Raw genomic sequence first — 21,994 nt, forward strand, 5'->3', positions numbered from 1 at the left:
CTCTGAGAAACCAGCTCAGCCAAAAGCAGCCTAAGGAGACAAGACAACTAAATGGAATATGGTGTCTTGGATGGGCTCCTGGAACAGAACAAGGGCATGGGCTTAAAACGAAGGAAATCTGAGTAAGATACAGACTTTAGTTAATAATACCGTGTCAATACTGTTTTGTTAATGGTAAAAAATCTGCCGTGCCACATACCTGCACATCTATACACATGTAAGATACTAAAACTAGAGAAACTGAGTCCAGGGCATAAAGAACTCTGTACTAGCTTCTCAATTTTTCTCTAAATCTAAAAGTTCTGAAAAATTCTCTCTCTCTCTCTCTCTCTCTCTCTCTCTCTCTCTCTCTCTCTCTCTCTCTCTCTCTCTCTCTCCCAGGACTACAGTAATTTGTTTCCCTGGAAGGGACTCTGACCAGACCCTCTGTGGTCAGAAGACTCAGTAACACTATGGATATCACATCACTCCTGGCCCTGCCAAGGAACACACAGTCCTCACCTCCACCTACTTTCTTTCTGTTCACAGAAATACTCTCCTCAGGTCATATTTCATAGTGACAATGAGGAGCAGACACTAAATGGCTCAGATAAGTCAGACCCACCTAGAATTCCTAAGGGGTAAGATCAGAGTTAAACCTTGTGCAATGCTCTGTCAAAGCACTTTCCTTACAGTTTTTCCTGAACACCCACGTTCCTCAACAGCTGGCTTTGTTTGCCCCCTGCAGCAAAAGCTTTGGCACATCTGGGTTCAAATTCCAGCTCCATTACTAACTAGTTAGGTTAGTAATGACCTTGGGCCAGTCACTTGAGGCTTATCTTCTTCATCTCTAAGAGGGGCATAACCATACTTGATCAAAGTGTGGATTTAATGAGATGAATGGTAAAGTGGATATAATCGCATCCTCTGAAGACTGAATATGAGATAATGAAATGCCTGGCATTGTGCCTGGCACTTGTGGTGGCTGGATGTTGATGAGAGACATGATTAGTCTGGACAACCTGTGGGGTCCCCAAAGATTGTCTCCAAAGTGTGTCACTTGGATCCTGAGGAGCAGAGGAGTACATGGACCCCTGAGTCAGAGCAGGAGCCTGGCAGTGGCCAAGGGCCAGCCAGAGAGGACTTGGCTGGAAGTCGGCTTTGGAGGAACCAAGTAAGAGGACATAGAGGCAGAGGGAGGTGGTGTGGCCAAGGCTTCAAGAGCCAGTTCCCTGGCCACGTGGGCACAGCTTTGTGCAGAGGCCTTCCAGTACCCAGGACAGCTCCAGGGGTCTTCAGATTTCAGGAGCACTGGATTTGTGGCTGGAGAACTGGATTGGGGCATGGCTCCTCCAACTAGCTGTGCGAGCGTGAGCAAGCCACCTCACCTCCTTGAGTCTCAGTGACCTCATCTCTAAACTGGAGATAATACAGCACTTTTGTGAAGAGTAAATGAGATAACAGAGCAGTGGCTCATGTCTGAGGTCAGACCAACCTGAGCTGGTATTTCAGCTCTGTGCTGTGTGATCTCAGAGAAACTGCTTAACTTCTCTGAGCCTCAGTTTCTTCACCTGTAAAACTGGAAGGCTAAAAGATCCTAATTCCTAAGGTTGTAAAGATGAAACAGGACATAAAGCACACAATAAACATTAGCTTTTGTTCTAGGAGAAACTTAGCACAGCACCACACACAGAGTAGTGGATCATCAAAATTATCTTGACTTTGCCCCTCCACCTTTAGACTCTTGATTGGTCCTCCCATCTCCAGCTGTTAAAGGGATTGCACAGGCAGAGAATCAATCTTGTGGAGTCCCAAAGGCCTCTCACAAACTTCTTCCCCCAGTGAAGCCTCCTCTTGCTCAGTGGGACCCACCCCAGGATGCCTTGGAATACTTTTTAAAAAAAGAAAATCCTGGTATATAGTGTTTGCTCTGCGCTAGCCACTGTCCTAAGGGCATCCACACATACACATGGATCTCAGCTACCTTCATAACCCTGCAGATAAGCACTATGGTTCTCCCCATTTCACAAATGAAAAAACTGAGGCTCCCAGAGGCTACATAATTAAATCAGGGGTTCACACAGCTGTTAATTGGTGGCCCTGGGGTCTGATCCCCGGCATAGCACTGAAGAATCTCAGGCCTGCTTGCAGCATTCGACGAGGCCAGTGACCAGGGAATTGGAGAAGAGCAGGTAGGAGACCAAGGCTGGAAATCAGGGCACAGGGTTCTCGCCTCGGCCTCAGAAGCCCTGGGGCCAGGAGTCCCTCCGCCAAACGCCCGCATCCTGCCAGGGGGCGGGGATGCCTGTCCCAGCCCCCTGTCCTCCCCACGCGGCGCCGCGGGGCCCGGCGCTGTGGCCGCCGGGAAACCCGATCCTCCGCGGGGTTTGGGCCTGGGGCCACGTCACCGCGGCCAAGGCGCTCGGGCTCCGGACACCGGCCGCCGTGCGCTCCCCTCCCGCAGTGCCGGCTCCGCAGTCCGGCGCGCAGGCTCATGGCGCAGAGGCCGGGCGAGCGCGCGCGGGGCCCGGCCGAGGCCACCGGGCTCTACCGGGCGGTGCTGCTCAGGTCCGGTAAGTGGGGGCACGACCACCCGGGCCCCGCCGCGGGGAGGGCGCGAGAAGAGCAGGGCGGGGCCTCGATCCTTCACGGCTCTGCCTTCCTCCCCTCCGGTCCTTCTTTCCTCCCTTCTTTCATTCTTTTTACTTTTTTTTCCCCTTTGTTCTTCACCTTTTTTTTTCATTCCTTCTTCCTTCATTTTGCCTTTAGATATATTGCTTTATTCCTATATGTGAGCGCGCGTGCACACACACACTCGAGCTCAGTTTCCACACTACAAAAGCCCTGCGAGGTTCCACCTCCCGGCCAGTCTCAGGCAGAGACCCGAGGGCGCTGCGGCCCGGGTAGGTGGGAGCGTGTCCGACGGGGGAGGCCGGACTGCGCGCGGCGGGCGCAAAGCAGCAGCAGACCGGCGGCGCGCCAGGGATGGCCTTCTGGTGCCCAGCCAGGCATGGCATCAGAGAGGGACAGGGGAGAGAGCAAGTTACAGGAAGGTCAGGAGCCGTGTTTCTGTACGTATGTGCGGAAAGGGGAAACGATTTGCAAGGAAACACGGTGGTTGTTTTTGAGGATGGTTGTTGCATGGCAAGTGTTTTTCTCCTACTTGTCTATTTGTTTACTTATTTACAGTAAGTACAGATTACTTTTCTAAATGGGACAATGAGTTTTTTTAGGAGAACAAAACACGCAATATATAGTCAATGTAAAAATAATTTGGAGAACCGGGATGTAGAAAGAATAAAAAGAATGCCACAGAAAGCGTCTGGGGAGTTTCCTTCGGGACTTGATGCTTGGAGAGAGAAGAGAGTAGGGAAGGTGAAAATCGATCCCATGCCAGGCCCTTGCAGGTTGAGGGAGCATGATCAGAAAGGGTCCGGGGACCTGGGCCCCACCAGCGGTCCTGCCCGCGGCCGTCTGGAGCCACGAGCGCAGGCGAGCGGAGCCCTTGGCCTGGCCTTGGCGCACTGGGGCTGCCGGCTTTCCTCAGCCCGGCCCCGCCCCGGGGAGATCCTGCGGGGGAGCCACTGCTTAGCAACATTGACACAACAGTTCTCTAACCCCTAGAGCAAGAACTGGCTGAGACTTCAGGCCTGGCGGCGCCTTCCTAAAGAAGGGACTTAAATCCGGCTGAGCAGGGGCTGGCGGACAGGGAGGCACTCCTTAATTAGATGAATCTGATTTCAAATCCCAGCTCCAGCAATTTCCCCACAAAGCACTCTACCTAAGTGTTCCCACCCAGTTCCTATCAAACTGCAAAGATGAGGAGGAGGCATCGCCAATCCGAAGACCCTGTGTGCCCTCTAACGTGGGGCTGCAGCTAGGAACCTGACATCCAGGAGAGCAGACATATCAGCGTCGTTCCAGGGGCCACATGCAGGCCTGCTAACTGAACTGAGTAGCCATAAGCCCCGAAGGGAGCAGAGACGCCCGGGCCATGTGGAGGGAGCGCGTCCACTGTGTTAGGCACTGTGCGGTGGGCTCAGTCAGTCCTCACAGCCCTACGAGGTCACTACTGACCGTCATCCCATTTAATAGATGAGGAGGCTGAGGCTCACACTGCTGAAGCAACTTGCCCATGGTCCAGCTAAGGGAACTTTTCTATCCCACTAAGCAGAAGAAAGCACATTTAAACTTAGGCCCATCTATGCCACTGTCAGTATAGCTTCTGAGAACAATAATAATAATGACAAACATTGGTCATTTGTTATTGTCACTCTCTCTGCCAAATGTTATACACCTATCATCTCATCGGCTTCATTTATTCATTCAGCCGATACTTAGTGATCACTATTATGCACTAGCCACAGCGACGTGCTGATAAATAGAATACTTCCTCTCAGGGAGGTAAGCAGTGCTGGATCCTATTTTAAACACCAGGAAGCCGAGGATCAGAAAGTAACATGACTAGTCTAAGGTCACACGGCCAGTCGCGGGTGGAGCTGAGATTCAGACCCTCTGCAACCAGGACACTGGCTGCTCACACAAGGAAGAGCCGTGGTGAGGAGCGGAGGGAGCCAAATAGGGAAGAGGCAACAAGCTTCCCTTCAGAAGCCCCCCAAGGAGGGGGTTAGAAAATCAAACCACAGGGAGCAGCCATTTTCATTTACAGTAGCCTCAGGTCATGCACCAAGTAATATAACACCCTCAGAAACACTTTCATCCCAAATTATTATAAAATCATTAAAGTAGTACATGTTCACTATGAATATTTTGGGATATTGAGAACAAAAAAGGGAAGACTTATCAAAAATCCCATGAACCATAAGCAGCCACTGGAAATAGTTTGAGGATGTCTCTTTCCAGTGTTTGCTATGCATAGTTGGTGTGCCCAGTTGTGTGCGTGTGTTTTACACTGCTGACATCGTACTGACGCTAGTCTTTAATCTCACTTGGATGAAAATCTTTAATGCTTTTACATGGTTTATCGAGATAAAAGTTGCCACTTTGGAGCCCAGACTCTGTGACAGACACCGTGTGAAGGGCTTCACACACTGTATCTCCTTTAATCCTCAAACCCACTTGAGAGATGAGGAAACAGAGTAGTTGAAGGTCACCTCGCTGTCCAGCAGCCAAGCTGGGAGTGGTATCTGCGTGGACACCAGAGCACATGCTCTTAACCACTGAGCTAGAAGGGTCACTGCTGGGGAGAACTAATGCTTGGCCGTGCCTGGTCAGCCACGCAGTGCTGTTGTGAAGGTCCACCTGAGGTTCAGGACCTACATCCTCTCTGGAGCTACCATCTCTCTGCAGCAGGGACAGAAGGACACCTCCCCAGGGGCCTGCGGACACCAGCCACTGCGCTCCCCTGCAGCCAGAGGGGCAGCCACAGCCTCCACCCCTGCCTGCCAGATAAAATACAGGATGCCCAGTTAAATTTGAGTCTGAGACGCACAACGATTAGTATCTTAGTGTAATTATGTCCCAAATGTTGCATGGATGTGCTTATAATGCAAAATTACTCATTGTTTATCTGAATTTCAAATTTAACTGTGCCTGTTGCATTTTTATTTACTACATCTGGCACCCCCACAGCCAGGAATCAGGGCAGTTTGCTTGGCTTGGCAAGCTATGGTCGGCCCAGGGTCCCCTCCACACACACACAAACACCCACTCATGCACTAACTCACATCCCTTTCCCCATCCTTAGATCCACTGTGCATCTTCTGTCTGGCTACAAGTGAGTTAAAAGGTGCTGCGGGTGGGGGGCACCCGAGGGTCCTTTGGCAGCCAAGAGACCAGATGCAGCGTGCCCAGTGCAGCTGGGCTGAGGGCCAGCTTTCTGAAACAAGACTCAGGGCTTGCCCACTCCCTCACACTCTCTTGTTTTCACGCTTGAAATCCCTCTGCCGGGTGAATTCTTCCTGGTTCAAGCTTGTTGTAAAGACAACCCTCATTCCTTTTATAATCTCTCCACGGAACCCATGACAAGTTTTTCTGCCAGTACCGCTTCTCCCACCATGCCCTTTCAGCAGAGCATGCTGGGGTGGGGGAAAGGTTGGAGCCTAAGGCTGTTCTGTGGTTGGCTTCTCAGAAACCTCACTGGGGCCTTGAAAAGGGGTGTTGCAGATTCAGACTGAATACGGGTTAGGAGGAAGTTTTGAGTTGCCATGGAAACCTCTTGTCTGATGTTTGTGGGCCCAGATAAGGGGCTCCAGGCGCCTGACGGCTTGGGGAAAAGGGGGGCAAAAATGACAGGAAAGATGTTTTGGAGTTTTTTTCTATGCAAGCCTCAGCCCAAGCCCACTCTAGACACAGGAAAATTCCCCAGCCCCCGCTCATGAAGGCCCCGCCTGGTCTTCACTGACCCCCTTCCTTCTGGGTCCTCTAGTTACAAGAAAACAAACTTCAAAGGGACGGAAGGGGAGCATGGGAGGGTGTGCTGAGCCTCTGGGTCCCCCTTCAGCCCCCCACAGGACCGAGCCTCTGGCACTCCAGAGCCCTTCCCGGGAGAGAATGGGAAGGCATTCAGCAAGAGCCACACAGGCAAGACGGCTACTGGACTCGAACGTAGCCATTACTCGGAATATGTGCCCAAACAAGGCTCATTTGCCCAGAAGGCCTCTATTTTCCAATATGCAAAATGGACATGACTGAGCCTAATGTGAACATCACTAGAGCTGGTTGGAAAAGGTTACTCTTTCTCATATGTTTGATCTTATTGCTTTTTTTCTAATAGCATAAGCAATATTTGCTTGGCAAAGATTCTTTTAAGCCACAGACATTACAGAAAGGTGATAAAGGAGAAAGGCCTGTATTTTTATGCCATAGAATAGTGGTTCTCAAACTCCCAAATAGAAACAAATCCCCAGGGGCATGTGTTAAGAATCCAGATTCCTAGGCCCCTCCTTCCTAGTTTCTAATACAGCAATTCAGGAGCATGGCCCAGTAATTCCATTTTTAACACTCATTCCAAATGGCTACAAAGGACATTTTTGAGATAATGTTGTTCTAGAACTGACTGCTGTTAGCAGTTCCATGTATATGCCTCCTGTGTGCTTCTCTATATATTTTATCTTGAAAAAACAGGGGGGAAATCATGCTATATGTGACTTCGCAGTTTGATTTTTCGCCAAACACTTAGTGAACATCTTTTTAGGTCAATAAATAGTCATGCTATTGACTGCATCCCATCAGGCGTATTAGCATCATTTCTTCCTGGTGGGGTGTGGCTTGGTCTCCCACTGGCACACACAGTTCCATGTGCACATAGGCACACACGCAGCAGGATGGTGCCGGCAGAACCTCAGGGGCAGTCTGCAAGTCAGTGTCGTCACTGAGCACCTTGATACCAGGACAGGAATACTAAGGACAAGGTGAGGCCCCTGCCCTCAAGCTGGCGGCCCTGCAGGTGAAGCCTGGTGGGTTTGTACACAGGTTGGACCTCAGAAGAGCTTTAGAGGAAGAAGCACAGTGAGTCCCAACTGCCTGGGGAAATGGCACGCAATTTTGGAGGATTCCTGCCCAACTCTCCTTGGCTCCCAACTGCTCTGGGGCTGCCATCAGGGCCTTCCAATAACGGGAAAGCAGAGTGAGAACGGAGGTCACTGCTGGCATAGGTTTCAGAGTCTGCTCCTCCACAGTGAGCGGGACTGTGGAGTTCTGTCACCAGGGGTCAAGCAGACGCAGTCAGCAGGCCACCTGTCCTGGGGCCCCTCTGATTCCTCGGACTGTCAGAGGGCAGCAGATTAGTTCAGACAAGCCACCACGGGCTCCAGGATATGCCCCACTTAGTCATTTCCACATCAGGACATTCAAAGTACCTCAAGAGAAGCAAAATTTAGAAAGAAACACACATTGTTTCCTGAAAATTGTTTTACACCTGAGAATTTGTGACCCTCTAAGTTTAACTGGCTCGGGAACGGCCAGTGTGGCCATTGGAATAGGCTCACAGGACAGGCACACTGCCCCTCTTTAGCCCTGTCTCCCACCGCCCCTGTGCCCAACTCCCCAGCCCACTGGCCTTCCCCTTCCTACCAAGCTCTCTCCCACCCTGGGGCCTCCCACTAGCTCTTCCCACAGCCTGGAATATGCTCCTAGGTGGACGGTCTTCACGTTGTTGACTCCTTCTTACCTCCCAGGCCTCCCTAGAAAAAAAACTCGGCGTCCCCCTTCTGAAGCTCCCAGCCAGTCCCTGGCACCTCGCCCAGTCTTACTCTTGTCAGAGCATTCATCATAGGTTCATGTGTTCTTGTTCATCTCCTTATTTTTGTCTGACCCCTGCTTAAAGGCAGGTTATTTGAGCACCGGGATACGGTCTGTCTTGTTCACACTGTAGACACGGTAGGTACTTAGTAAGTGTTGCTTAAATGAATAATACAGGCCAAAGAGGACAAAAATTGCGTTTTCAATGCCCCTGTTCATGGTTGCTGTACGTCCTCATTGCCTTCCAGCCAACCGACCCTACAAGAGAATGTAAAGGTGGGGAAGGGGCCAAGTCCAACTGGTAGATGCCAGCTTTCTCGCCGGGGAACTGAGGATGATGGTACAAGCTAGAAAACACTTCCAAGTTTTCAAGTGAATGTGATTCTGAAATTAGGAGAATGCCTCCATCATCTATTAGCTCCTGGGCAGCCTTCAACACCTGCATGTGTTCTGTTTTACATTCACACGTTCACCAGATGCACAGAACACAGATTGTGCCAAGCCCAGTGCCACATGCTAGGACCCTGCCCCCAGGTCACATCAGGTCCAGACCTCTCCACAGGAAAAGTCCTCTCTGCTGAGCACGGACTCTGTGGCTTCACTAAAGTCATCTCATCCTTGTTATCTCCCAGCCACTCTGCTATTCTCCATATTTGACAAATGCAGCAGATGCCAAGGCTGGTGCCCAAGCTGAGTGGGGCCTGCCACAGGACCCACTCCAGCCCCGGGCTGCAGCGCCCACTCCCCAACTCCCTCCTGCACACCAGCCTGTTGCCTCCCCTCTGAAGTTCAGACAAAGTTCAGGGTATCCAGTAAATACTGCGTATGGTGTTTTTGCCCCATCAGCGGGCGACCAAGGACTGACCCAGCGCAGCTCCCCTCCCTTTGCACCCCAGAACCGCTTTCTCCTGAAGAATCAGCAAGGCCACAGGAAGCTGGGCTTCCCCTTCCTGTGGGGAGGTGCAGCAGTGCACTCGCACTGACCCTCCCCTAAGAAGCAAGGGAAATGCCTCTGTGGGAGCCGACTGCTCAGAACAAAGTTGGCATGTTCCTTACTCCTCAACAATCTGACAAAATAGGTATTTATTTGTACTTCTCAAGCATGTGGCTTGGACACGGTGTTCTGCCTCGTGGAAGTGGCCGAGCACCAAGTGAAATACCTGTTACTATAGTAACAGCTCCTTTTCATTGATACCAGAATAAACAGGAATGCAAAGCTGCCTCACTCATTGGCACATTTCAGCCGCCCGCGATCCCTAGGGTATAAGAACCGCCCTTCAGAGGCGGCCTTGCCAGTCTGGGACTTGCCTGTGGACTGAGGAGCCCGGCTCCAGGGCTCCCTTCCTGACGCTGCTGCTCAGAAGTAAGACCATTTCTCTTCCTTCTGTTCCACCTGCTATGGAGCGAGGTCGGGGGCCGGGGGAAGGTGGGCAGCCTTGGAGCAGCTGTCAGGGGAGCTGAGCTGTTTGGGCTAAGATACTCGGGCTACATCGCCCCCCATCTGTGGGGTGCCTGGGGGTGCCTCCTGGCACCCTGGGCTTGGGAAGAGGGTGGGAGACAGTGCAGGGGGCGCCCAGATACAGCCCTCCGTTCTTGTTGATCAGGTCTTCCGAGTCCTCGGGTGAATCTGAGTTTATGCACATGACCTCAGCTAAGCCCACTGTCTCAGTAACATGGTTTTATTTCTCTTGATAACTGATGGACAAAAGGCCAGGGTGCTGCAGGGAAGACAGGTATGGGCACCAGGCAGAGCTCAGCTCAGATTCTAGCTCCTTCATTTGACAGCCATGTGAAATCAGATGCCCCCTCCAAGCCTTAGTTTCTTCTTCTGTAAAAGGCGTAACAATAGCACCCACTGCCTCTGTTACCAGAATTTCATGAGATGTGGCTCTGAGGTGCTTAGCACAGTACGTGGCACAAGGCAAGCGCACACTAACATGTTACATGCCTGCCTTTCTGATGGATGTGGCTTTAACACTTTGCAAAGGAGGCAAGTCTAGATTGGGTTATAGGACTGGGTGTGGCACTTTTTGGAACTGCTATCAAATCTGGGTGGTTTCCTGGCTGTGAGGTGGCCCAGTACCTGTGTCTCCGGTGGCTTGGATCCTGAGTGGTGGTAAGTACCTGGCAGGATCTTTCCCCTGGTGGCATCTGCCAAGTGGAGTGACTGGCATCAAGTTACCAGTGGGCTAGCAGGAATATCTGGTCTGCTGACACTTGTTCCTTGATCAGCTGTACAACACCCTTCACCAACCTTGCTAATGACTTCCACGTCCGGCCTGGACACTGCTGTGGGATTGATTCAAAACCCCGAATGCTCCCCAGACCTTCTCCTCACAAACGAGGAGGCCACGGCGGACCCAAGGAGAATGCCCAGGAAGCTGGTCTTGAGTCATTTTCTCATGGGGTGGGGAGGCTGCATCCAAATAGACAAGGAGCTCTTTCAGGGGCTTCTAGGCATCAGCCACGGGCTGCGGGTCGATCTGGCTCTGGCTCCGAGATACACTGTTCTCCGGTTGCTGGCCAGCAAAATACAAATGAGCACTTTCCCCATCAGGAGGGAAAAAGCAAGAAGGGTTGGGAAATCCAGTGGCCACACTTGTCACTCTCACTGAATGCCTCTTTCTCCTTTGCCAGCTGTTATTCAAAAAGCCTCTCTTCTTCTCTGCCCCTCCACCCCATGAAATGTTGAACCCAGAAGGTCCCGGGTGTGTTCTGAACCCAGCAGCTGGAACAGTAATGAGAAACAAGGGCAGTGGGGAGGAGAGGAGTGAAGGTTCTGACCAACGTCCCAGGGAGGGAACGTCACCAGCAGGTCCCCTCCTAAGCAAAGAGCAGCCCGTGGGCAGACAGGACTGTGGGATCTGGCTGAAGCCCAACGCTGCTGCGCCTGGGCTGGGGCTCCCCAGTGAGAGTTTATATTTCATATAAGCCAGGAGTTCTCCAGTTACAGGCCTGCAATTTCCTCATCCATAAAACGGGTTCACACTGCCTCTTCATTGGGGTTTCTTGAGTACCGAGAGGGAAAAGGGATGTAAGCCTGTTTTGTTGACTGAAAGACACTTTGCACCTGGAAGACAGTGGAGTCATATTAGGAGCAAGGAACTTGGAATCTGAAGGCCCCGGCTTTGCCCTTTATCCTCTGTATCCTGGGGCAAGTAACTTGACCTCTCTGGGCTGAAGTTTTCTCATCTGCAAAATGGGAATAATAAAATAGTACCACTGGCTGCCTCCCAGGACCATTGTGAGATCCACACGGAGGAGAGTGAGCCGTCCTCTGCTGCCAAATGCTTGGGACAGGGCCCTTCAGGACAGGAGGACCCCAGTTGGCCTTTGGTGAGCATTCCTCTGCCAGGCACCGAGCTAACTGCATCATGCACATGATATCATTTCACCCTTCAAACAGCCCATGGTATTGCCATCATCCCCACTATACAGGGGATCAGAGGGGTTCACCTATTTGCCCAAGGTCACGGTCACACAGCTACAAAAGGTACCACCAATTCAAACGCAGTCTGTCTCCTCCAAAACATCTGACCTTAACTGCTTTGCTTTACTGGCTCCCATGTCATTTGTTATAATTAATGCCATCAAAGACGGAACGAGAGCCACCAGGGAAGTGGAAGGCAGATGAAGGGAACATCAAGGCCTTAGCTCAGGGTCCCACAGCTATTAGGAAGAACAGGGACCTGGGTGTCCATCAACGCCACTTCCCTTCCGTCTCTCCTTATTATTCTACTGTAGCAGGAGGGGGCCAGGGTTTGGTTTCAAACCCTAACATTAGCCACGCATGCCCCAGAGACCTGGTGAGCCCATTCTGGGAGCACTTCAAGAGCCCAGCTGAGCCTTGCCTGGCCTGGTACTGGGGTCCTGCAGAGCCTCTGGAGAGGAGCTGAGGGACCTTTTGGGTCATTGGCAGAACCAGGGAAGAACCAAGGAAGAAGCTCGCAACCTCTCCTCAGACCTATTATTACCCACCACGGCTGCCACCCGTCCCCAAAGATGAGGTCCCACAATCTGCATATTATGGGAATTATTTGTCCATCCTGTAGTCGTGCAAGACACTCAGTTTAGCTGTCATGTTAGCTGCCTCTACCCCAAGCCCAGGACCTTAGCTTGTCCAATCTTCACAGTATCATGATTTTGCAGAGGAGGAGGGTCTCAGACTTTAAAGACCCACCCAAGGTTACACAGCTGCTAAGTCCTGTGACCTTAACCAGTCCCACCCGTGACAGCCAGGCCAGTCAGCCGAATCACTCAGGCCAAAACAAAGCTTGAGGTTTTTTTAAACTCCAGGGTTTGCAAAGCTGGCTGACTACTGCAGTCACACAGGGAGCTTTTTAAAATCCCAAAGGCTAGGCTGCCTCCCAGACCAGTTAAATCAAGAACCCTGGGGCAGGACTCAAGCATTGGTATTTTTAAAACTTCCAGTGGTGATGCCAATATGCAGCCAGGGTTAAGATCCACTAATTTAACCAATGCAGTTTTTAAAGAGGATAATGAAGTTTAATCCAAGGCTAGGAATGGGATTTATTAATAGCAATTGTTAATAACAGCTAATGCGGGTGGCAATTCCAGGGGCACCACTCATGGTTTAACAAGTAGGAGTGAGGCCCTGGAGTTGTGCAGTGCACAACCTGCCTTGCAGTACATGATGCCGTGGTAGGCAGCACTTATTGAGTCCTCAACGCTGTGCCAGGCACTTGCCAAGCAGCAGGCAAGTACCACCTCATTTATTTTGCAACTGATCAAGAGCAGCTATTCCACCTACTCAGCTCTGCTGTTCTAGCAGAAAGCAGCCATAGATGATGAGTAATGAATGTGCATGGCTGTGTTCCAGAGAGCTGGAATTTGGTCCAAAAGCTATAGTTTGGTGACTCCTGCTGCAGGGGGAAGTAAACTCACCCAAGGCTAAGAAGGGGCAGAGTCTGAATGATTCCAGTGTCCCTACACCTAAGCTCCATTCTGCATTTCTTTGACAACCAGTGAGGATATTCACTAGCCACTTAACTTTCTCCTCCATTGGCCTGCTCTCTCCTATGCCAGTTCTTCCTCTGGGCATTCATCATCTTTTCCTGTTTGGGAGATGACCTACCACTCACCTTACCTCACCTCACTGCCCCCTCTTGGCCACTTCTCTGAGAACCTTGATCTCTCAGGACACCCAGCAACCTGAGAATGGACCCCACTTCACCTTAGGAGGCCCAGCTGACCCCCAGGAGCCCAGATTTTCCTGGCCTAGCACCTGCGTCTTATGGAGCAGCCTCTTCCGTTCCAACACTAGGAGAGACTCCTCTACATGCAATCAAGTGAAAATGCAGGGCCCCTCTCCTAAGTCTGACCCTGCATGACTGGGTCCTAATACTGCAGGGACGCCTGGCCCTGGGGCAGCCAACCCATTTACTAACTGGCAAGCTATGGGGTATGGGTTCTCAGCCTGGCCAATCAGGTGTTTTCCCTCTGGAATTTAATGGGAGGGAGAGACCGCCCAGGGAAAGTGAGAGAAACCAAAGTCATATAAAAAATTCACCAAACTTGCTGATCACAGTTTTTCATCACACGGCAGTGAGAATGACCTTTTTAAAATCAAATCAGACACGACCTTTCCCTGACTTGAACCCACCCATCCACCCTCACTCCAGACACTCTCCCTGTTGCTCACTCACGCCACTCCAGGCACACTATGCCTTTTTGTTCCCTGAACAGACCAAGCTTGTTCAAGGTACATGAGTCACACATGCTGTTCTCTATGCCCCAAAAAGCCTCCTTTCTCCTTCTCAACCATCAGACCTTACCGTGTCGCCTCTCAGAGAGGCCCTCCCCCTGCACCTGTCTGAAGGTGGGTCTCCCTGTTAGCGTCTATCCCAGTCCCCCTGGTTCCTTCAGTAGGATCCTTGAAGTTTGTAATTAGTTATTTTTATTGGTTTGTGTACATGTTTACTGGCTGCCTCCCTAGTAGAACATCAGCTCTGAAAGTGGGGACCTTGCTTGCTTATTTCACCTCTATGTGTCCAGTGTGTTTACCGTGACACCTGGCAAATTACAGGAACTCAAACATTTTGCAGAGTGAATTATGATCTTATTATTGTGTACTTTCCAACAGTTATTCCTATTATTCAGGAACTCTTGGTTTTGTGTGCCTGTACCCATTTTGTACCTGGCTACAGTATTGAATTCTCTCATCAATTCCAAATGCTTTTCTGCTAATCCATTTAGGGAATTCTGGGTATATAGTGATAGCCTTTGCAAATATTAATTCAGTTACCTCCTTTTCTAAAGTTACACAGCTTTCCTGCCTTATCGCTTTGGCAACATACACTTCATTGTTTTAAAGAGGGTGTGACTAATGGAAATGATGAAGTTCTGGAAAGTGTGGGGAACAAAGGGCCTACAGGCAGGACAAATAACCAAGGAGCTGCAGCAACTATGTAAGTGTGCTATGCTAATGACCTGGATAGGATGAGAGCTGAGGACACAGGAAGGAAAGAGTTTAGCTGAGAATTACTCAGATGCAGGATTGGTAGGACTTTGTAATGGGAATAGGCAGCAGAAGGGGAAAAAAATGCCCAAAACTCCAACTTGAATCAGGGGACTCTAATGCATTGGCTCACAGTCCCACAGAGTAGGAAAATATCCACATTTTTAAGAGGGAGGGAGTTGGTATAGCTGACTGCTTATCTAGTTCGTGAAGAATCCATTTTTAACTAGCTACCAGATACTACCACAGTCATTTTTCAAGGACCAAAAATTGAGGAAGGATATAATCTGAAAACAAACTGTCTTATGAAAAGAGAGGAGAAGAAAGGAAATTAATTAAAATTCTCAATTTAGGAACAGTTTTGAGAATGTGAATTCAAGAAAAGAAAATTAGCAGATATGTCTCTGTACTCTGACACTTAATCTGGCTGCATCCAAAATATCTTATAATAATTAACACTTTTTCTAGTTTACACAGCACCTTTACAAATGCGGTCTCACTTCCTCCTCCTAACAGCACCCTGTGATGGGCAATAATAGAAATGCCAAACATGTGTCTGGTGTATGCCACCATTTGCAAGCACAGTCTCTCTCTCTCTCTCTCTCTCTCCCTTTGGTGCCTGCATTCCCTGACATGTCATCTTGCAATTTATACTCATCAAACCCCCTCCTGTATTTTCCAACCCCACTGAGCAATTACCCACTTCTAGGTTTTTGCACAGAGCATCATCCCTGTCTGGTTAACTTGGAGAATTTCTGATTGTCCATAAACCCCCACTCAGGCAAAGAATGGCTTTCATCTTCTTCCCTGTGTGGGGAAGGGAGAGGGGAAGAAGTGAGGGTCTGTCCATAGGCAACCTGGTGGTCCTCAAAAGGGGGACTAAATAAAGCATGGTGTGTGAGGTGGGGACATACCCCCTCAGTTGCCACATGCAAACCACATACTTTAAGGCACTAGTTCCCAAGACCAACCTCTCTGAGCCTCAGTTTCCTCATCTGTACAACCACAAAGGTTTTATCAATTACCAACAAATATGTATTGAGTGCCTACTACATACCAGACCAGACACTGCCAGTACCCGACATATAATAAAGGCTTAGCCTCAGAAAAGCAGGACTCATTAAGGTGGCCAGTGCCTAAATTTTCACTCTTATTACTATAAGCTGCTAATGACCAGGCTATGCATGAGACTTTTTCTTAATAATTCTTTGTCTCTTTTGCCCTCTCTCCTTCCTCCTCCCCCCTTACTTGCTGTTGGGCATTTCAAGAATATGGAGCCAAGCAGAGAAGGGAGCCCTTCTGCTTGAAATTCAAGAAAATTGACGAATTTCAAACTGCGGTGGCGGAAGTGAGGCCATGGAAAAGCAGACGTCTGCATTAGAGACGACCATCCCTTTGGCACAGCCGTCCTGGGGATGCCGTGCTCTCTCTCCTCTTCGATCTGGAGGAAGTGCGAAGCTGGATGCTTCCACAAGGGAATTTGGAACTATGAATAGGCAGATTGGATGATAAGGGGTGATATTTTCTTTTGATCACTGCATTTACCCAAATTACCTTGAACAAGTACTTATTGCTCTTTTAAAACATCTTTTCTTTTTCTGATACAAGCTCATTGAAAAGCAGCAACTCAAACATAATTCCTGTCATAGGAGGGAAAATTGGTTTTCTTTCAAAGTCAGGCCAAAATCATATGCATTTGTCAACCCATATTCTGTGACCTAGTATCTCTTTATCTCTATCCTCTACTTTACAGACACCATCTCCAATCCTTAAACAGCACCATGCGCAGGCTTGATTATTTCCATCTCATAGGGAAGAACACTGAGGCTCAGAAGGGGGTGGAGCTTGCCCAGAGCGCAGAGGTGGGGGTGGGCAAGGTCCTTCAAACACCAAATACTTGCCTTTCAACTGTGCCCCACGGGGACGGGCGAGATCGTGGCCCCAGCCCTGACCAGCCCCCGCGCCCATCTCCACAGCCTCCATGTACTCAGAGATCCAGAGGGAGCGGGCAGACATCGGCGGCCTGATGGCCCGGCCCGAGTACAGAGAGCGGAACCCGGAGCTCATCAAGCCCAAGAAGCTGCTGAACCCGGTGAAGGCCTCCCGCAGCCACCAGGAGCTGCACCGAGAGCTGCTCATGAACCACAGAAGGTGGGAAGAGGCTCACGGCCTTCACCTGTGAGCACCTCTGCAGGCCTGCTGGGACCTGGGAGGTGCCCCAGTGGGCAGCAGGCCTGGCCCTCGTCCTGGGGCTCCGGGAGGTTGAGGAGGGCCTAGGGTGCTCCACGTGGTCACCTGCAAAAACCGTGAAGGTCCAGTCCCCAGTGGACCCCTGGGGACCTGACGGCCCCGAAGCCCACCCAGTTACCTACTTCATGCCTGCCCTCCACGTACATTTACTGAGTACCTACTACGTGCCAGGCACAGAGTCCAGACCTGGTTTTATTAGGAGGTTTTACAGATGGAAGGGGACCCAGTTCCTGCCCTCCCAGAGGGGATGGATGGGTAACCAGGAGTGTGGTGAGTGATCTCTGGGGGCATAAATGGGCCTGGGACCCCAGAGGAGGCACTTGGGAGTGGTCCAAGAGGACCTCACAGAGGTGATCCTCAGCTAAGGCCTGAAGGGCGGGCAGCATTCAGCCAGACTAGAAGGTGGAAGGAAGAAGGTTCGCGGCAAAGGAGTGAGCACAAGCCAGCGGACAGGAAACACAAGCATTGCATTGTGGCTGGTGCCCAGATCGCGAGGTAGGCCCGTGGAGACATGTGGGCCTGGGGAGGGTCTCAGGCAGGGCGGGGTCATAATCCTGGAGGAGTTATGAGCAGGGCAAAGGAAGAGGCCAGGGAACACAGTGAGAAAGACAGGCTCGAGGTGGCGGGGCTCGGACTCGGTACCTGAGGGAGTGTAGAGAAGGGCGGAGGGAAGCCGAGGTGCCCTCCCTGCTCAGCAGTACCAGGAGGGGTGGCATACGTCGTCCCACGGCGCCCTCTACTGGCGGGTTCTGGTCTTGGTGTGGGCTGGGATTTTCACTGCAGCCGACCCTCCCGCAGACAGCATTTTGTATGCAAATGTTGTCTTCTTTCCCACTTAGTACGTCACGAGTATTTTCTCTGATTGCCTTTTAGAGTCACCTCTTTTAATGTAAAAAAAAAAAAATTACTATAATTTTTTAAAACAAAAAGCCTAAAGACAAATCAGGGTAATACTTGCAATGTAAATAACTGACCAAAGTTAACATATACATATCTCTGATGAATTCATAAGGAAAAAAATGAACAAAGGTAGGTGTAGTTAGTTCACAAAAGAAGAAACCCAGATTCTGTTAAACATCTCAAAGACTGTTCCATGTGACTAATAACCAAAGAAACACAAATGGAAACCAGTTATTATTTCCTGACTGCCAGACTCTCAAATACAAACCGAGTGGATAGTGACAGTGGGGAGAAATAGATGCTCTTTACACTGATGACAGAAGTACAAATTGGATAACCTTTTCTAAGGAGCAGATGGGAATGTGTTTCCAAAATCTTTTAAAGGGCCTTACCCAGCCATTCCACTCCAGAACCTATCCTGAGACAATAACCAGAAATAACATAAAGCCAGGTCTCTGCAGTCAGACAGGCCTGGGTGCAAATCCTCCTTCCTCCCCTCTTAGTTGCAACTTGGACTGCTATCTTGAGTCCCAAGAGCTTCGTTTCCCTTCTCTGTACAATGGGACAGTAATGGTTTCACCTCCTAGGCTGCCAGGAGTCTTGCACGAGATAATGGTGTAGATTGGTGTCCCTGCAGGGTAGAGCCCTGAGACTGGGGTGGGGGGCAGCTGGGGTCTCCTGACAGTGCCCCCCACCGCAGAGGTCTGGGCGTGGACAGCAAGCCGGAGCTGCAGCGTGTCCTGGAGCACCGCCGGCGGAACCAGCTCATCAAGAAGAAGAAGGAGGAGCTGGAGGCCAAGCGGCTGCAGTGCCCCTTTGAGCAGGAGCTGCTGAGGCGACAGCAGAGGCTGAACCAGGTGGGTGGGGACATCCAACCCTGGCCCTTGCCTCCTCCAAGACTGTCTCCTGGCCTGGGGAGGAACTGTGTGTGGCCACAGAGGGAGGAGATTGAGCAAAATAAGGACTGGACCAGAAGTCCATCCTGACCTGAGTCCTCACTCAGCCATTCACTTTGCTGTGTGGCTTTGGGCCGATGACTTCCCCTCTCTGAACCTCAGTTTCCTTATCAGCCCAACCTATTACATCCTGATTCTAATTTCATTCTCACAACTGCCCTACAAGCCAGGTGGTGTCCCCATTTAAGAGATGAGGAACCTGGGATCCGGATGAAGTAAGCTATTTGAACAAGGCTTCACAGAAAGAACTTAGTTTCATGACCAGTTCCCCCCAGCTATCAGGCTGGTGGCAAAACTGACGCCTGGTTCTGTTTCCCCATCAAGAACCTTTGGTCCAAACCTAGTGGCTTTCAAGAACAGGACTTCCTCTAGCCTCACCCACTTCCCACCTCTGCTTCTCTCTCCTTCAGCTGGAAAAGCCACCAGAAAAGGAAGAGGACCACGCCCCAGAATTCATTAAAGTCAGGGAAAACCTGCGGAGAATCACCACACTGACAAGTGAAGAGAGAGCACTGTAGAGCGGGCCGCTGGAGCAGCAGCCCCGCAGCACCCCGCACCCCCGCACCCCTCCTCCACCTCCTGTATCTGGCAACCCGGGGCCTGGACCTTGGGAGATCTATGATGTTCATTCTGCTCCTGTAAAAATGCATCACCCCAGAAGCTGGGGGCCCCTAAGCTCCCAGGCTTTTCCTTCTGAGCATTTATCCCTCCTGCTCCACGGGGAAGCCACTGCTACGAAAACTTTCACAAGACACCTCTCCTTGGAGAGGCTTCTGAGCCCTGCCGAGATTTTTCTGGCAGTTGGGAAGGGGGGAAAGGCGCCTCCTCGTCCTGACAAGACCTCTATTCTGCCCAGGCCCCATGGGGCCCTGTTTCTCTGGGCAACCCAGCTCCCAGGTCTCAGAGAACTTTCCTGCCTGCGCTTTTGCCTGCAGCCAGGGGTGGGGCAGCTGAGTGGAGCAGCTCCGGACACCTGCCTTGAAAGCCAGCTCGCGGCAGAACAGTCCCGAGGGCAGCCGTCCTGGGTGAGGAGGGCCGGCGGCCCACACGTCATGGCGGGTGAGCAGGACTGACAAAGACAGCTTCTTAGAGGGTGCCAGCCTCTCCCCCAAACCTGTGCTGCTATCTCCTCCGCACAGCTCTCCCTGTCTGTGCCGGGGAACCACAACAGGCCAGGGCCACAGCCTTCCTGCTTCCAGAAGTCTAGAACAGGGTTTCTCCAACTTCACTGTGCCTACGAATCACTGGGAGTTTTGTTTAAATGTGGCATCTGATTCAGTAGATCTGGGATGGGGGCTGAGAGTCTGCATTTCTAACAAACTCCTAGACTGCTGGTCTCAGGACCACGCCGTAAGCAGCAAGGCTGGAGCACCCAGGTCGAGACACTGGAAACATCATCCCTGAAGCCAACTGTATCCCCAGCTCCCATGAACCTCTGCCCTAGGGGATCCCCCCTCTGCAGCCCCAAGGGCTTTATTATCCACCCATCCAGGGACCCTGGGCCTAGGAGCACTTTTGTCTAGCAAATTGTGCTGGCTTGGTGATTGTTGTTTCCACTACAGATGTATACAACTGCCGATCCACATTTCTTACTACACTGTTACAATGCAACTCTAGCCAAAAAAGAGATTTTTTTTTTACCTTTTCCTAAAGCCTATGGAGAACAAATATACAGTGATTTCTAGTAGGCTTCTGGAGATATAAACAATGGTTTGAAAACCCCACTGCCACCCTTACAGACCGGCCCCTCCCCCATGTCCAGCTCAGCACCGGAGACCCGCCCCCTACGGGTTCCACCGCCTGGGCCACTGCAGCAAATTCACCCATTCTTCTTCTTCAGATTCCCTTCCCTCGCGAGACCAGATGTTTGAATCTTCTCCTCCTATCCCAGTTCTAAAGAATAAACCAGGCCTGTTTCTTTTTTCCCTGAAGAATAAAATCCCTGCCTCTGGCTTTGTGAACCCATTACTTAAGGTGATAGGACAGTGCGAGAAAACTCACCCCCCAAAGCTGCCAAAGCTGGCTGCTTGATTCTTGGACCAACGGCAGGAGCTGCAGGAAGAAAGGGGCCATCCTGGTCTTTCTCCTGAGTGGTTTGAAGGTGACTAAAGACGTCATCCTGATGTGGAACCAGCGTAGGCGTGTAAACAAGATATGCGTGGTTGTGTGTGTGTGTGTGTGTGTGTGTGTGTGTGTGTGTGTAAGTCAAGCTCTAAAAGGCTTCTGCATGTGACTGTCTTGGTAAGAATATGGTGACAGTGTTTTAAACATCGGCCGAGTGAGGGTAATGCTAAAGATGCAGAATCCCCCAAAGAAGTTGCCTTCAGGGGGTCTCTTTATATGGACATGTAAAGAGATGCCAGACAGAGGGTCTAGTATGGAGTAGGGCCTCCAAGGGAATGCTTGGGATTTCACTCAGCGATCCCCAGAGATGCTCCATGGAAGGGGAAAGCCATAGAGACAATGCCCCAGAATTAGAAGGGGCTTGAAGTACCATGTTGTCCAGTGGAGCCATGACAGATACCCTCTTTCACACCCCAACGGTCAGTCCCAACTCCTCCTCTCTGGCCACCTCTCACTGTAGAGGTTATAAATCCAGATTCTCACTGTCCCAGCCCCACATGTAACCTGGGATGACCATGTGACCAGGTATGGCCAGTGAAATTTAAGAGGAAGTCTACAGGGGCTTCTGGGAAAGTCTATATTTTTCTGATAAAAGAGACAGCCATATGTAACACCTCCCAGCCCCTCCCTTCTTCCTGCCTTGATTGAGGATGTGATGCCTGGAACCATAGCAGCCACGTTGCTCCAGTGAGAAAAAGGCCAAGAGAATCTGAGACATTGACCTTATCATAATTTGACCAAGCCAATGACAGCAGCCATCCTCTCCAGAACTTTTGTAAATAAAAATAAACACTCTTTGTTTAAGTCATTTTTGGTTGATCTCTGTTACTTGAAGTCAAGAGCATTCCTAACTGACACAGAAAGCCAGCCCTGCTACGCAGCATTACCTGCAAACTACTGAAAATCCAGATTCGTCTTTCTCATCAGAAACCTATTGGATCCTGGGATCTGTTTTTTTTATACCTTCTCCACATAGCCTACATGGCACCAGTCTAAGAACCAGTATTTGGGCAACACTAATTCACACACCATTCAGTAAGTATTTGTTGAGTGCTGGCTCTCTCTGCCAAGAAACATGTCATGGGCTGGGGGCACCGTGGGAAAC

At 50.6% G+C, this 21,994-nt stretch overlaps 1 protein-coding gene across 7 annotated transcripts; it reads left to right on the forward strand.

Annotated features, from left to right (window-relative positions):
• Positions 1-2,386: 2,386 nt before the first annotated feature.
• FAM107A (family with sequence similarity 107 member A) lies at positions 2,387-21,697 on the forward strand. Of its 7 annotated transcripts, none has more exons than XM_036878595.2 (5): positions 2,430-2,552; positions 15,928-16,109; positions 16,636-16,810; positions 18,510-18,666; positions 19,176-21,697. In XM_036878595.2, the coding sequence occupies exons 2-5, from the start codon at positions 16,016-16,018 to the stop codon at positions 19,281-19,283; spliced, it is 534 nt and encodes a 177-aa protein (XP_036734490.2). In that variant the 5' UTR covers positions 2,430-2,552; positions 15,928-16,015; the 3' UTR covers positions 19,284-21,697. The 7 variants fall into 7 exon arrangements, with proteins under 7 accessions (XP_036734491.2, XP_036734490.2, XP_036734488.2 ...); XM_036878593.2 differs by lacking the exon at positions 2,430-2,552 and adding an exon at positions 9,398-9,544; XM_036878594.2 differs by lacking the exon at positions 2,430-2,552 and adding an exon at positions 10,089-10,297.
• Positions 21,698-21,994: the final 297 nt, after the last annotated feature.

The sequence above is a fragment of the Manis pentadactyla genome, chromosome 1 (genome assembly GCF_030020395.1).
Source record: "Manis pentadactyla isolate mManPen7 chromosome 1, mManPen7.hap1, whole genome shotgun sequence".
In the NCBI taxonomy this organism is placed as follows: Eukaryota; Metazoa; Chordata; class Mammalia; order Pholidota; family Manidae; genus Manis; species Manis pentadactyla.